The 17,791-nt window shown below is 38.6% G+C and overlaps 1 protein-coding gene across 3 annotated transcripts in view; it reads right to left on the reverse strand.

Moving 5' to 3' along the window:
- AR (androgen receptor) overlaps positions 1–17,791 on the reverse strand; it is a 163,417-nt gene that overhangs the window by 62,023 nt on the left and 83,603 nt on the right. For all 3 annotated transcript variants that reach the window (XM_025372090.1, XM_025372092.1, XM_025372091.1), the window contains exon 2: positions 7,095–7,246. In XM_025372090.1, the coding sequence (XP_025227875.1) occupies positions 7,095–7,246 (152 nt within the window). The remainder of the gene's footprint in view (positions 1–7,094; positions 7,247–17,791) is intronic.

A 17,791-nucleotide genomic window follows, 5' to 3' on the forward strand; every position in this document is an offset into this window, starting at 1 on the left:
CTGACACTTATCCTCACAATAGCAGTCAACTGCAAAAATGAACTACCAGAGTTTGATAGTCACCCAGAAATTCCCTTAAAGGACTGAAGAAGCTTCTGGCTGCAGAATATGGACAGGCAATACAAAATTGATAAGGGTTACTGTAGCCTTGTAGTGTAGTTTGAAGTCAGGTAACTTGATACCTCCAGCTTTATTCTTTTTGCTTAGAATTGTCTAGGGTATATGGGCTCTTTTTGGTTCCATATGAAACTTAAAGTAGTATTTTCTAATTCTGTGAAGAAAGTCAATGGTAGCTTAATGGGGATAGCACTGAATCTATAATTTACTTTGGGCAGTATGGCAATTGTCATGATATTGATTCTTCCTATCCATGAGCATGGAATGTTTTTCCATTTGTTTGTGTCCTCTCTTATTGCCTCGAGCAGTGGTTTGTAGTTCTCCTCGAAGAGGTCCTTCACATCCCTTGTAAGTTGTATTCCTAGGTATTTTATTCTCTTTGTAGCAATTGTGAATGGGCAAAGTCTTCATGACTAAAATACCAAAAGTAATGGCAACAAAAGCCAAAAATGACAAATGAAATCTAATTAAACTAAAGAGCTTCTACATAGCAAAAGAAACTAGCATCAGAGTGAACAACCAAACTACAGAATGAGAGAAATTTTTGCAATCCATCCATCTGACAAAGGGCTAATATCCAGAATCTACAAGGAACTTAAACATATTTACAAGAAAAAAACAACCACATCAGAAAATGGGTGAAGGATATGAACAGGCACTTCTCAAAAGAAGACATTTATGCGGCCAGCAAACATATGAAAAAAAGCTCATCATCACTGGTCATTAGAGAAATGCAAATCAAAACCACAATGAGATACCATGTCATGCCAGTTAGAATGGTGATCATTAAGAAGTCAGGAAACAACAGATGCTGGAGAGGATGTGAAGAAATAGGAATGCTTTTACATTGGTGGTGGGGGTGTAAATTAGTTCAACCATTATGAAAGACAGTGTGGAGATTCCTTAAGGATCTAGAACCTGAAATATCATTTGACCCAGCAATCCCATTACTGGGTATGCACCCAAAGGATTATAAATCATTCTTCTATAAAGATACATGCATACGTATGTTTATTGCAGCACTATTCACAATAGCACAGACTTGGAATCAACCGAAATGCCCATCAATGATAGACTGGATAAAGAAAATGTGGCACATATACACCATGGAATACTATACAGCCATCAAAAAGGATGAGTTCATGTCCTTTTCAGGGACATAGATGAAGCTGGAAACCATCATTCTCAGAAAACAAACACAGGAACAGAAAACCAAACACTGCATGTTCTCACTCATAAGTGGGAGTTGAACAATGAGAACACATGGACACAGGGAGGGGAACATCACACACTGGGCTAGGGGAGAGATAGCATTAGAATAAATACCTAATGCAGATGACGGGTTATTGGTTTCAGCACACCACCACGGCACGTGTATACCTATATAAGAAACCTGCACATTCTGAACATGTATCACAGAAGTTAAATATAATAAATTAAAAAATAATAATAAGGGACTAGGAAATTGGTAAGGCATGGTAGCAGAAGGCAATGGACTCAAAAGGTCTTGCAAGTGACAAAGGTTATGTAAGCATTGCAGATATTTACACAATGGTGCAAGTACTATGGCAACTTCTTATTAATCTCTGTTTCATAAAATGCACAGGCTATAAATAAGCAGGCACAGGGCCACTACGAAGCAGCAATGGCAAATTCTTGGCATGGCTCCCGAATTGGGCACTGACAGAGACTTGGGTGGGCACCAACTGCAATGAGTTACAGAGCTAAATTATTTCTTCTGCAAGCCTGTGGTCTAGTCGTGTTATGGGGAGGCCCAGAATTAAGCCAGTGAGTGTGCGAAGACAGAATCATGAGGTAATATATGGCAGATCCACAACTCAGCTGGCTTCCTGGGATCTACTTTCTATGAGACACACAATTTTTCCATGATACTTGGTACCAGAGAGTCCCCAAAGTGCTTCCTTTTTGCCATCTGGAATATATGTGTCATCCAGAAAAGTCTTTCATATGTAGTTCATAGTTATCCACACATTTACAACACAGAAGTCTAGAAAATGCTTGAAATATTTTCAGTTTCTCCTCTGGGTATTGCAAGGAGGAGTGATCTACTAGATCATTAAAACAAAATAGTATCCTCTTCTAGCATTTCTAGACATTTAGTTTTTCTCCTGTTTAGCAAAAGGCTCAGGGCCAAGAAGCCACTAGGCCAGGCATTCTGTGCTAACAAGATGTGCAAACTTTGGCCTACTGGGAAAAAAATTTTAAATTAGATAATCTAGAGAGCTACTAAGATACCAAGAGATGGGAAAACATAAAACCTTTGCAGATTTATAAGTACAGAAGTGATTATCTAAAGCAGAGGTCAACAAACTGCAGCCCATAAACCAAATCCACTCTACCATCTGTTTTTGTGAGGCCCAATGAGATAAGAATGATTTCTAAATTTTTAAATGGTTAAAAAGAAAAATAATATTAAATGATATGTGAAAATTAAGTGAAATTCAAATTTCAGTGCCCATAAAGTTTTATTGGAACACAGCTACTCCCATTAGTTCAAGTATTATCCATGGCTGCTTTCATCCTACAAAGGCAGAGCTGAGTAGTTGACACAGAGACCATATGATCTACAAAGCCTAAAATATTTACTACATGGCCCTTTACAAAAAGTTAACCAACCCCTAAATCTAAAGTCTGTCTGCGACTTTTAAGAAAACCAGAGACAGAAACATGAGAGGAGTTTTGTGAAAAGATCTCTAGGACTCGCAAAATCAGGATCAGTCAACTCCTTGGCCAAAGATACCTGATGAAGGCTCTGTTGAAGCTGCAAGCAGATCCTCTTAGCAGAGTTAATTTGCCTCTGGGAAATGTTACTCGAAAAGTCAGGGAGTGAAGGGGACACTGATATGCACCAAAAACTCTCTGCTAGACTCCAAACTAGAGGTAACATTCAATTCCACATGAGTTGAGGTGGGAAAGAATGGATTTAAAGGACAGAAAGAGTTCAATGAGGGTTCACTTGCATTTCTTCCCTAACAAAAACCTGGGGTGAGAGAGAGAATCAAAGCCATACTTACATAAAATTTGCCAAAGAAACTAAATTGGGACCTATTGTAAACATCAGTGAGGATGGTGTAATTCTTTGAGTTCAGAATGTAAACTACAGTTTCAATTTTATGATGTGTACCAAACAGCACTCCATGTGTACAAAACAAATGGACATATAATCTCCAACGTTTTACTAGAAAATATCTGAAAAATAGTAAATTCTTGAGCACATAATGCACATGATGGATTAATTAACCCTCTTTGAAACATAATGAGGTAGAGATGGGGATTCATATCCTGATTTTCCAGATGAGAAATAGAAAAGAAAGGAAGTTACCCAGCAATGATCACAAGGTAAAAATCTCAGAGTCCTGAGTTTTAACCCACTCCATACATAGTACACTCTCTCAGCTGGCTCTATCCCCATCTGAAGATTGCTTCTTTAATTGATTAGGATCTTGGATTAGTCATCTTCTAGGAAAGCAAGACCAAAAACATATGCAGGTATAAATACATGTGAGTTTGCTGAAATGATGATGATTATGTTTGTAATTTGTAGAACGATCACAAAATGTCTAAGTTGGAAGCACATTTTGAAATATCTAGTTCAAGTCCGTTGTTTTACAGTCAAGGAAAACTGAGGTTCAAAAGGGGAAATTTCTTACCCAAGACTATACAACTAAAACCTCTCTGAGCCCTTACCTCTGTTTATGGGTATTGCTTTGCTTTGATTTCCTGGTCTCTTAGCATTCAAAATGCCTTCCCTTTTACCGCCCCATTCATCCTACCCACACCATAAACCAACTATTTCCCTACATGCCTGTTTCTAACCCAGAGTTCATCCCACCAAGCACTGCCCCCCAACACAGACTTAGACCAACTTTCTCTCTGCCCTCACCCCCTACCCTCCCCCCACACACTATGACCAAGTTTCTGTCAACCATAATTTGGTCATTTTACCCTCATGGCTTAGTAGCATTATTTTTTCTCGCCAGACCCTTTTTTCTATGCAGACCTTTCCCTGCCCAGCTTCACCCTCACCCCAATTCTCCAATATTACTGACAAGGAGAAAATGTAGGACTCCCCCTTCCCACTCTTCCTCAACAACAAAACCTGGCCAGATTACAACTGACTCTGTGCTGAGCCCTGCATCAATGACAGCCTAAAAGTCCCATGTGTTATAAACCATCAAAGCTAGAAATATATTTCTGTCTGAGATTCCAGGCTTTTAAGTCTTGTACTTGTGCCCATTCCAGAGATTTCTGAAACTATGAATTAAGTGATAATCAAGAGTCTGAATACACAGTCTGAGTTAACTGACTACAACAAGCGAGAGAAAGATTTGTGTTTCTACTCTCTCTAAGACAGGTGTAATTTGATGCTTCAACAAGCCAGATTGAGAACCACCTCCAGAAAGACCATATGGGTGAAAAAGATGCACTGTAAAAATGGAAAAAGATAATCAAATCAATAAATGTCCTCTTTGGGTAATAAGACAGCCCCCTGCCTTCAAATAGGGATAACGATGGCAGTAAAATTAATCCAACAACTTTACAGATGTGGGGAGAAAGAAAACACCAGTATTTTTTTTTTGCTTTATTTTGGGGTGTGTGTGTGTATGTGTCTGTGTCTGTGTTTTCTAAACCACCTTCTCCTACCTTCAAAGGGCTCAGGACTGAAATTTATGGTCCGTATTTCAAAATAACCAAGGGGCTCAGAAGGTTCCCTTTTCCTGGTTTTGCAAGGAATCCATTGTTGATTTTTCATATTTCAAGCAGGCAAGAGCATTTGGCCCCATGAGCTCAGAGAGTTTCCCTAACTTAAGAGACTCTAGGGTGTAAAGCATTTTGAAACCTTGCTGGATTTCTGTATGTTCTGTGAGTTGAGTGATTCCCTCCCCACAACTTCATTGCTTTCTTCCCTGTTCTCAAATGGCACAGGATCCACCTCATGGCAGAGCTCCTCCCAGGCAGCCCTGCCAGCTGCCCTTCTGCCTGTCTCCCTCCTTCAGCTCTAACTTCTGCAGAAAGCTCCCATGTAGGATGTATGATACGACAGTAAAATCTTCCCTTTCCCAATGTGATAGAGCATTTCCTCTGTTTTCTGAAAATAACAATTTGGTGACCCAGATTTGTAAAACTCAGAAACAGCATCAAGTATAATCTAACCTATTTGACTATTGAATATTTGAATATTCAAGTGACTATTGAGTTCACTTGAACTCCTTTCCCATCTGATATGGTTGCTATTACTGTGGTGCCTGGGCTTGCTGATACACTACCTCTAGATGACTGCTCTGTTTCATTTTCTGCTCTATAGACAGGCCCCGCTGAGTGAGAGGTTATGGGGAAGTGCCAGGGTCTCATTGGGGAAGTTGGGGTGGTCTGAAGTCTCTGGAGCCCCTCCTCACTTCCTTTTCTGACAGCCATCCTTTCATGAGTACTCTGAAGAAAGGAAGGCACTGCTCTCAGGCTCTTTAGGCTCTGCTCTAGGCCTCACTGACCAGACCTAGACACTAGGGCCCTGGGCTTCATGCTAGCCCAGCATAAACAGTAGCAATGGGTCATTTGGGGGTATGAGCTGAACATGGGGCATGTTTTTAGTAATACCAAATGATAGCTGCCTTCTTGTGGGCCCCAAGGACTGGAAGTAAACAACACGGCAGCTTCTGTTTTATAGATATTTCTGCCACCCAGCCAAAATGATGAATCAACACTCATCATTGTGATTGACTATCATCGAGGAGGTCAGTTAAAGGGCATTCTCTTTCTACCTTTTCTCTAGATGCTTCAAACTCTCTGGTGCTTCTTCCATCCTCTGATGAGTATCAGTACATTTGTGGTGAATGGTGTGGCCTACATACCTATCTTTAAGACTGTTCTCAAGGTTTATAGCCCTTATAGAAGGAAAGGTTCTCTATTCTGGTTCTGACGTGGAACTCAACACTTCCAGCCAGTGAGAGGAAAGAGAAAGGCCTTGGCGGGAAGTACCTCTTTGGGGAAAGTCGGGGCAGAGGTGAATACTGGCGTTTAACAACGGGTCTGGTCCCAGAGCACAAAATCTCTCTCTAGGGGCTCCTCATCAATGTCCTTTTGAGAAGAAAGCCCTCGATACAGGGTGGAGAGTGAAGTGGATAAGCAGGAAGCTTAAGCCCTGGGTGGTTAGAGGAAGAGACATTACCATATATAAGAGGCCTGAAAATGGGAGTTTCTACTGCAGAATGTAGGCTGAGCACATTTAGGGGTTGAGCAGACATGAGTTGTTCTAAGCTAAATAAAACTAAGGAGCTAGGGCTTGAGCCAATTTAGCCAGATATAAGATGCTACCTTAGATTAAGGTTAGGGACTAATGGACAGGCTTTGAGGTCAGGTCTCTGGAGAGGAGAATAAATGTGTTTCTTTACTCTGAGTTCTTACCTACCTAGGAACTATTAACGCAAAGACAGGTCCCAAGGAGGCAGCAACAGGAGGGAGCAGGTGCAGAGACTGATAGTCTGCTGAAGAGTGAGAACACTCTCTTTCTGGGGCCGAGGCCAGGAAGCCTTTGCTAAGAAACAGTCTCATATTCATCCCAAGGAACAGGCTGGGGACTCAGTTGGGGTTTCTCCACTTCTAACCTCTCTAATAAGGACAAATTTTTCCTTTACTAGCCAGCAGAGTAGAAAACAAGAAGGGAGGAAATTAAATCTTTTCAAATCATTAATTTTTCCTTCATTTCTAGGACCCACTGAGCCCCAAGCCCCAGCTGGGACCACCTTCACTGCCTACATTGCCTGTACAAACAAGGCTGCTGAAACCAGGGAACTAGCAAGTGCAAAAATTTGCTTCCTTAGGCTCCTAAGTTATTTGATAGGGCCTTGCCAATGACTCTGTTTCTGAGATGATAAAATCCTGGGCCCTGAAAGGTTAGTGTCTCTCTCTGGAAGGTAAAAGAGAAAGGGAAACAAAAGTGCATATGCATGTCCCTTTACCTTCAGCGGCTCTTTTGAAGAAGACCTTGCAGCTTCCACATGTGAGAGCTCCATAGTGACACCCAGAAGCTTCATCTCCACAGATCAGGCAGGTCTTCTGGGGTGGAAAGTAATAGTCAATGGGCAAAACATGGTCCCTGGCAGTCTCCAAACTGGAAAGACACAAAAAACCAATGCAACACATGTCACTGAATGGCAGAAATAGGCAAGTGAAGTCTGAGGTCTTCAGGATTAACCTGCATGCATAAACTACTATTATTTGATGCTCAAGTGAGTTAGTGTGAAGCTGAATTTTCTGAGACTTCTCCTAAAGATGGTGGTAGTAGGATGTGACTGAGCCTTTTTGGATCTTGCCAAGGGATTATGGAAGTTCTCTGGGATTAGCCAATCTCATAGTCTATGTCTATAAGAGGCAGCAATGAAAGTAGGAAACCTGAGGTTAAGATATCTAACTTAAGGTGGTGTTCAGGCAACATTTTCAGACTAATTAAATGATATGAACCCAGCTTTGTGACTTTACCTCATCCAAAGGGAGAACTATAACAAAACCAGACCAAATATCAAAGGAATTTGATGTTCCTTGTTTTAGCTCCTCGAGCCTCAAATCTCATCTATAAAATAGGGATAATATCTCCCATCCTATTGAGCTGCTGCTGTGAGTGGTAATATAAATCAGATAATGGAGAAAATATCCTTGGAATAAATACACAAGGATAGTGATTAGTATTATCATACAAGTCTTGTCATTTTTTCCCCCATTTCTTCACTTTCCTTAGGTGTTTCTCTAGATCACATGGACATCTGCCAGATTCCATTCCACAACATAAAGTACCAAGCATAATCCCTATGCCTGAGGCTTCTGTTGAAAAAATGATGCACGGTGATCCTGGACATCTTTTAGGCTACTACCATCAAAATACTTGGCCACTAAGGGACTCATAAGTTCTTTGGGCAAGGATGGAGCTTCAGAAGTCACCTTGTTTAACTGCCTTTCTCCAAGAACATCTGTGTCCAAGCTCTTTCAGGTGGATATGAAAGAGAAGAGTCAGAAAGCAAATCCTAAAACCTTCATGGAAGGTTAATTCTCAGTCTCCTATAGTAAAAAATTCAAGTTTGAACAAAATGGAACATTGTTCTCACTACCCAAAGGTCAACTTTTGTCTTTCCTATGTCTTATGCCTAAGCATTAAACAAAACTCAAGTGGCATTCTGGGTTAATCTGCCTCAGAGAGATGACAACTGCCCATGCTATCATTCACAAGAGCACAACTGCTGTATTTTATAAGTACTTCTTCCTTACTAAGGAATGAAGGAAAATGAGCCCTAATGGGAGCCTGTTTGCTGTGTCGGGTGATTTCAACACCTAACAATAACTCTGTGAAGACAAGCTTATTTTCTCATTTTAATATTCATTGTACAGATGAAAGAAATAAGACTTGGAGAGGAGAAGTTCAGAAGAATTTGACTCCAAGTCCATCACAGTTTCCATTATCCTATTGTCTTCTCACCATTCACCTTTACTTTCCACCAATGGCCTTTTCGTTCAAATGCTCAGCACAGTCATCAGAATAAAAAAAATAAAAACATGAAAGGTTATCCTCCCCTCAGCTCCAAGTGAACAGCTCTAGCAGGACAAGAACAAGGAAAACTTTCACTCACTTTACAAGCACTTTACCAGCAAGACACAAATATCAGCCTTTATTCAAGTCCCAAGTACAACAGAAAGCAATCGAAAAGTTCTACTGATTTGCACACTCAGTGGCTTGATATCATGGCCTATCTTCACTCCCCACAAGCCTTCCTTTCCCTACCCTAACTAGAAAGCCAGCAAGAGCACTTCCAACAAACCAAGGCTAGCAAGGCCATAAGTTCCACAAGGAAGGAGCTTACTTCCAATATACAATTCAGCTAAATGCTAAGATCATAATTCCTTTGGCTAAAAATGTCATTTCCTTGGGTAAAAACTGTGCCCCCTTCCTCAGTCCTGAATGAAACATGGAGAAGAAATAGAAAATTTTCCCAAGTACCTTTCTCCTTTCTCCACCTTTTTGATTTCTGTTACTAACACAAACAGTCCAAATAAAATCAGAACAACGTGTATTTAGGCACTCTATGTGCCAGGCCATTTCATACATATCATCTCATTTAATTCTTCCAACAACCTACTAGGTAGCTCTGTATCATCCCTATATCACAGAAGAGGAAACTGATGCTAAGAACAATTAAGTGAACTTGTTCAAGGTCACGTATCTATTAATAATAAGTGGCAATGCCAGGATTCCATCCTGGGTGAGTCTGACTCCAAAGTGTAGATTCTTAACCACTGACAAACCATGTTGTGCTACTGAAGGTTAAGATTAGGTAGATTGGTTCAACTCAACTCTTAGCATCTAGCCCTATGGACCAGGCACAGGGGTAGATGCTGGGGATATAGTGGTGATCGAGATATTTCCTTGGCCCTAAAAAAATACTATCTGTTAGAGAAGAAAGATGGGAAGTAAATAATTATAAAATAAGATAGTAAATGACATAAGAAAGCAGAGTGAAGACTGCTACAGATGAGGATGTACTTCAAAGATGGGATTATTATTTGAAAGACACAAATGTATGTATGGGTAAAGGAGATGACAATGATGATGCTGATGATAATGATGATTATTATTAGATAATTACAAAATAAATATCAGATAAACAGTCTATCTATTTTGTAGATAGACCACTAGCCAGACTAATAAAAAAGAAAAGAGAGAAGAATCACAGATGCAATAAAAAATGATAAAGAGTATATCACCACTCATCCCATAGAAATATAAATTACCATCAGAGAATACTATAAACACCTCTGGGGCACATAAAATAGAAAATCTAGAAGAAATAGAAAAATTCCTGAACACATATGCCCTCCCAAGCCTAAATAGACCTCCAAATCCCTGAATAGACCAATAACAAGTTCTGAAATTGAGGCAGTAATTAATAGCCTACCAACCAAAAAATGTCCAGGACCAGATGGATTCACAGCCAAATTCTACCAGGGGTACAAAGAGGAGCTGGTACCATTCCTTCTGAAACTATTCCAAACAACAGAAAAAGAAGGAATCCTCCCTAACTCATTTTATGGGCCAGCATCATCCTGATACCAAAACCTGGCAGAGACACAACAACAACAAAAAATGTCAGGACAATAACCCTGATGAACATCAATGCGAAAATTCTCAATAAAATACTGGCAAACCGAATCCAGCAGCACATCAAAAAGCTTATCCACCATGATCAAGTGGGTTTCATCCCTGGAATGCAAGGCTGGTTCAACATACGCAAATCAGTAAACATAATCCATCACATCAACAGAACCAATGACAAAAACCATATGATTATCTCAATAGATGCAGAAAAGGCCTTTGACAAAATTCAACACCCCTTCATGCTAAAACTCTCAATAAACTAGGTATTAATGAAATATATCTCAAAATAAGAGCTATTTATGACAAACCCAGACCCAATATCATACTGAATGGGCAAAAACTGGAAGCATTCCCTTTGAAAACCAGCACAAGACAAGGATGCCATCTCTCACCACTCCTATTCAACATAGTATTGGAAGTTCCAGCCAGGGCAATCAGGCAAGAGAAATCAATAAAGGGTATTCAAATAGGAAAACAGGAAGTCAAATTGTCTCTGTTTGCAGATGACATGATTGTATATTCAGAAAACCCCATCGTCTCAGTCCAAAATCACCTTAAGCTTATCAGCAACTTCAGCAAAGTCTCAGGATACAAAATCAGTGTGTGAAAATCACAAGCATTCCTATACACCAATAACAGACAAACAGAGAACCAAATCATGAGTGAACTCCCATTCACAATTGCTATAAACAGAATAAAATATGTAGGAATACAATTTACAAGGGATGTGAAGGACCTCTTCATGGAGAATTGCAAACCACTGCTCAAGTAAATAAGAGAGGACAAAAATAACTGGAAAACCATTCCATGCTGAAGGCTAGGAAGAATCATTATCATGAAAATGGCCATACTGCCCAAAGTAATTTACAGATTCAATGCTAATCCCATCAAGCTACCAATGACTTTCTTCACAGAATTAGAAAAAACTACTTTAAATTTCATATGGAACCAATAAAGAGCCCCCATAACCAAGACAATTCTAAGCAAAAAGAGCAAAACTGGAGGCATCACGCTACCTGACTTCAAACTATACTACAAGGCTACAGTAACCAAAACAGCATGATACTGGTACCAAAACAGATATACAGACCAATGAAACAGAACAGAGGTCTCAGAAATAACACCACACATCTACAACCATCTGATCTTTGACAAACCTGACAAAAGCAAACAATGGGGAAAGGATTCCCTCTTTAATAAATGGTGTTGGGAAAACTGGCTAGCCATATGCAGAAAACTGAACCTGGACCCCTTCCTTACACCTTATACAAAAATTAAATCAAGATGAGTCTTAAACGTAAGACCTAAAACCATTAAATCCCTAGAAGAAAACCTAGGTAATACTATTCAAGACATAAGTATGGTCAAAGACTTCATGACTAAAACACCAAAAGCAACGGCAACAAAAGCCAAAATTGACAAATGGAATCTAATTAAACTAAAGAGCTTCTGCACGGCAAAATAAACTATCATCAGAGTGAACAGAAAACCTACAGAATGAGAGAAAATTTTTGCAATGTATCCATCTGACAAAAGGCTAATATCCAGAATGTACAAGGAACTTAAACAAATTTACAAGAAAAAAACAACCCCATCAAAAAGTGGGTGAAGGAAATTAACAGGCACTTCTCAAAAGAAGACATTTATGCAACCAACAAACATATAAAAAAAAGGTCATCACCACTGGTCATTAGAGAAATGCAAATCAAAACCACAATGAGAGACTATCACATGCCAGTTAGAATCGTGATCATTAAAAAGTCAGAATACAACAGATGCTGGAGAGGATGTGGAGAAATAGGAACGCTTTTACATTGTTGGTGGGGTTGTAACTTAGTTCAACCATTGTGGAAGACAGTGTGGCGATTCCTCAAGGATCTAGAACTAGAAATACCATTTGACCTAGCCATCCCAATACTGGGTATATACCCAAAGGATTATAAATCATGGTGCTATAAAGACACATGCACACGTATGTTTACAGAGGCACTATTCACAATAGCAAAGACTTGGAACCAACCCAAATGCCCATCAATGATAGACTGGATAAAGAAAATGTGGCACATATACACCATGGAATACTATGCAGCCATATAAAAAGATGAGTTCATGTCCTTTGCAGGGGCATGGATGAAGCTGGAAACCATCATTCTCAGCAAACTGACACAAGAAAAGAAAACCAAACACTACATGTTCTCACTCATAAGTGGGAGTTGAACAATGAGAACACTTGGACACAGGACAGGGAACATCACACACTGGGGCCAGTGATGGGTGAGGGGCAAGCGGAGGGAATAGCTTTAGGAGTAATATCTAATGTAGGTGACGGGTTGATGGGTGTGGCAAACCACCCTGGCACGTGTATACCTATGTAACAAACCTGCACATTCTGCACATGTATCCCAGAACTTAAAGTATAATAAAAAACGAAAAAAAATTATCAGATAAACAAAATGGAAACATGCAGAAAGCTCATTTTGTAAAGGACTTTTAAGAAATAGAATGGACTGTTGCCATTCAATGGCTATAAAGTTTCAGTTAAGCATGAAGAAAAAAATTCTAGACATCTGCTGTACAACATTGTGCCTATAGTTAACAATATGGTGTTGTGCCCTTAAATTTTGTTATGAGGGTAGACCTTATTGTGTTATTATTAAAAATGTTTTTTAAAGAAATCGAAATTTTCATCCATGCTAAAGTGAAAATACAGTTAAAATTTTTTCAAAGAATCTAATTGAATTTACAATCAATGAAAGACAAAATATTCATTAGAGTTTTGTTTGTTAGGTATGAGTTTAATAAAGTGCACCTTGAACAAAAATAACTGTAAAGGAGGAAGAAGAAGATAAATAATGAAGGGGATTCAGAATCTGAACTTTTACTAATTGCAACCCATTTTGACTAGAGACCTGAGATAGTAACTCCTGGCCTCACTAGGTCAGTCTCTGCCTCTCCCTGATTCCCCCACTAGGAAAATATTTTGGGTAGCACTCCCACTGATCCTGACCTAGTGTGGACAAAGGGCACATTGCAGCTCTGACTCATGAGCTAAACTTTGGGCTCTGGAAATGAAAATTCCAAGTGCAGTCCCCCTCTGAGGCTTATATCCTAGAGAAAGTTGGGCACATATGTACCAGGAGGCACATGCAGGAACAGTCATAGCAGTTTTGTTTATAAAAGCATAAAAGATAAACATCAACTGACAGGAGAAAAATAATTTATGGCACACATATCCAATAAAATACAATTCAGCAATGAAAAGGAATGGAATCGAGCTACACATAGTTGAATCTCAAATACTAATGTTGCGTAAAAGTCATAACTCACAATTGGATACATACAATATGATTCCATTATATGAAGTTCAAAAAGAAGCAAAAGCAAACAATATATTATTTGGAAATACACATGTGAAAAGTTAACAAAATGCAAGGGAATATTAAAACCCTAAAATAGGATAGTGGCTACCTCTGAGGGGAGGCTGGGAGTGATGATAAGAGGAAAGAGGATATAAGTAGATTTATGCTCTTATTTAAAAAATATTGACTAAGCTCCTATTATGTGGCTGACACTCCTCTAGGTCCTGGGGATGTAGCAGTGAACAAAACAGAAAAAAATCCATGCCTTCACAGAGCTTCCATTCTAATAGGGTTGTTGCAATGATGATGTTAATGTTGTTGATTCTTTAATCAGGGCTCATAAACATTAATTTTATTGTTATGCCATATAACAAATATTACATGTATTCTTTGATATTACTAAAACAGCACATAATAAAAGAAAAACTAAAATAAAAACCTCAAAAGTTTTGAATATGCTCCTAGATAACATCCTAATTGCAAACACAGGAGAGGTTTGCTTTGAGAACAAGTGCAGAATTTGCACGTGACATTCTGTTTTTTCTTACCTCTCGTGGGTTACATGTTCACTTATTATCCTGAGGCAGGGCATTTGGTTTTATGAGTCTGAGGCAAAAGCAATGCCCCATAGAATGGAAGGTTTCTGAACTATAACACCACTTGCAATTCTTCAACAGTTTCACTATTAATTAAATAAAAGTGAATTACTAGAAGCTGTCGGCCTGCTAATGCAGGCTCAACCATGGGGAACTTGGGCTTAGGAAACCTTGGCACCCAGCTGAGACCACCAGGTCTCTCTCTCTCTCTCTCTCTCTCTGACTCCTTTCCTTTTTATCTCCGCTCCTCTGCTCCTCCCCCTGCCCCCTAACTTTCTTTTTAAAGGAGGACTTGGGGATACTTTGAAGGATCTGATTAATTTAAATAAGTCCCACCAGTGACTGTGGAAGCGGGGTGAAATGCAAAAGTCACAGACCAGTTTCATTTGTTAGCGAGAGGAATGGCAAACCAACAAGGCTTTGGAGCCCACCAGACCTGGGTTGGAATCCTGCCTCTACCACTGAACTTTGGGTGAAATAATTAAGGCTCTTTGTGCTCCATTTGCCTCAATTAGAGCTGGAAATATCTTCAACTCTAGACGGCTTTTGTGAGAATTACAATTACATTAAATAACACATGTAAAAGCCCTTGCCTCCGTGCCTGCCACATGGTAGATACATTGTAAGTCTTGGTTGCCTTAATCTTTTGTCTTACCATAAGAAAATGAAATATCTAACATCCTAAAAATAAAAAAGATCATTTTTCTTGGTTATGCAGAGCTTTTAGAGAAAGGTAAATACATGTAGGGGTTGGGGGGTGTAGGGCATAGGGGGTGGGGAGGGAGGGAGAGCGAGAGAGAGAGGGGAAGAGACAGAGAGGGCAAGGGTAGACATGTAAACACATATCTTTCTCATACATACCTACTTTTCAAACTAAAAGAGGTTGAGGCAACCACCAAACATCTTTATGGAACATAATATTTTTCCTTATGTTTAGTAACAAAATATATTTTATTAATTACATTGTGGAACATGACATCTCTACATGACTTTTAAGATAAAATCAGAGAGTTCTCAATTATTCTCTCCTTATAGATCTATTGTACTTACTTATTTGTGGTTACAAGGAATATTTTGGTGGAGAAGTTGGTGAAGTAATGGCTTAAGACAGGTAGCATCTTTATTCCCTGCCATCGTGAGATTTGAAATTTAGTGTGTGTTCATTCACGAGGACAGCAATGTTTACTATTAAAAGTATTACTCAAGTTTAGTTCATAGCTTTTTAATTCTCTTTAATAAATTCTTTAGTTGAAGTGGAAAGACATATAGGTAGAACATCTAGTTTTCATGTCCATCTCTGCCACTTGCTAACAGAATGACCTTGAACAACTCTTTTGACGTCAATTTCTTTACATGTAAAATGGGCAAAGAAATATAGACCCCACAAGACTGCAATGAGGATTCAGTGAAGTTGTGGTCCCACACCATTGCTGAGACAGTGCTTAATAAATGGTTATTACTGTAATAATCTTACGAGAAAGTTGTAGAGGAGAGATGAGGGAGAACAAGGTTTTGAAAAGCTACCACTGAGGTAGGTATCATTACCTCTATTTTGCATATATGCAAACTGAGACTTAGAGAAAGGAAATGACTCATCCAAGTCCATACACTAGTAGTGACAAAACCAGAATTATACTTGCGACTATTTCCCTGCCCCAACTCCATATTTTCCCACTATTCTAAACTGCCAAGGCTATATAATATTTCTGTTATAGCTTGGTTTTAATTTAATTAGGTTGTTTTTAATGGGCTTACTGAGTTATATTTCACATATAAAATTCACCCATTTTAGCATATTCACATCTATTACCTCAAACTAATTTTAGAGCAATTATATCATCCCAAAAAGAAATCCTGTACCCATTAGCAGCCATTGCTTATACCACCTCCTCCCAGACCCTGGAAACACTAATTTCCTTTCTATCTCTAAATATTTTTCTTTTATGGACATTTAATATAAATAAAATCATACAGTGTGGTCTTTTGTGAGTTGCTTCTCTCACCTAGCATAATATTTTCAAGGTTCATTGTAGCATGTATCATTACTTCATTTCTTATTATTGACAGATAAACCATGGCATGGATATACCACATTTTGTTTTTCCATTTATCAGTTGGTGGACATTTGGAGCCCACATTTGGAAGACATTTGTCTTCCACTCTTTGGCTATTATAAATAATGCTGCAATGAACATTTGTGTACAAGTTTTTGTGTGGACATGTTTTCATTTCTCTTGAGTAGTTATCTTGGAATAGAATTACTAGGTCAAACAGTAACATTTTTGATACATGTACACCATAGTACACTATGCAAAAAGAATGAGATCATGTCCTTTGCAGCAACGTGGATGAATCTGGAGGCCAGTATCCTAAGAAAACTAAAGCAGGAACAGAAAACCAAATACCGCATATTCTCACTGATAAGTGGAAGCTAAATATTGAGTACATATGAACACAAAGAAGAGAGCAAGAGGCACCGGGGCCTACTTGATGGTGGAGGTCAGGAGGAGGGTGAAGATCCAAAAACTATCTATTGGGTACCATGCTTATTACCTGGGTGATGAAATAATGTGTACACTAAACCCCTGTGACACATAATTTAGCTATATAGCAAACCTGCATATGTACCTCTGAACCTAAATTAAAAGTGAAGAAAAACCAAATAACAAATAGTAAATTTTTAAAGACTTTCAGACTGTTTTTCAAAGGGCTGCACGACTTTACATTTTACCACCAATGTATAAGGGTTCTGGTTCCTCCACATTAAAGCCAATACTTGTTATTTGTTCTTTTTCACTATAGCCATCCTAATAGGTGTAAACCGGTATCTCAATTTGGTTTTGATCTGCATTTCCCTAATGACTAATGATGTTGAGCAGTTTTAAATTTGTATATCTTCTATCAAGAAATTTATATTCAAATACTTGCCCATTTTAAAATTGGGTTGTCTTTTTATATTGAGTTGCAAGAGTTCTTTATATATTCTAAATTCAATACCCTTATCAGATATATGATTTGCAAATACTTTCTCTCATTCTGTGGGTGAGATTTTCACTTTCTTGATGGCATCATTTGCAGCACAAAAATTTCAAATCTGATGAAGTCCAATTTTTTTTTTTTTCTCTTACTACTTGTGCTTCTGGTGTTATAGCCAAAAAAACATTGCCTACTTCAAGGTCATAAAGATTTACTCTGATATTTTCTTCTGAGATTTATCATCTTAGCTCTATAGCATTTAGATCCATGATACACCATTAGATCTTTTTTTTTTTTTTTTTTTTGCAGGTTTGAAGTGGTCCAACATCTTTCATTTTCATGTGGATATCCAATTTTTCCACTACAATTTATTGAAAAGACTATTCTTTCCTCATTAAATTGTCTTAACAACAGTTTTGAAGATCAATTGGCCTTAAATGTAAGAGTTAATTTTTGGATTCTCAATAGTATTCCATTTATTGATCTGTTTGTACTTATGCCAATACCATACGCTCTTGATTACCACTGCTTTGTAGTAAGGTTTGGAATCAGGAAGCGTGGGTACACTGACTTTGTTTTTCTTT

Source organism: Theropithecus gelada, chromosome X (assembly GCF_003255815.1).
Source record: "Theropithecus gelada isolate Dixy chromosome X, Tgel_1.0, whole genome shotgun sequence".
Classification (NCBI taxonomy): domain Eukaryota; kingdom Metazoa; phylum Chordata; class Mammalia; order Primates; family Cercopithecidae; genus Theropithecus; species Theropithecus gelada.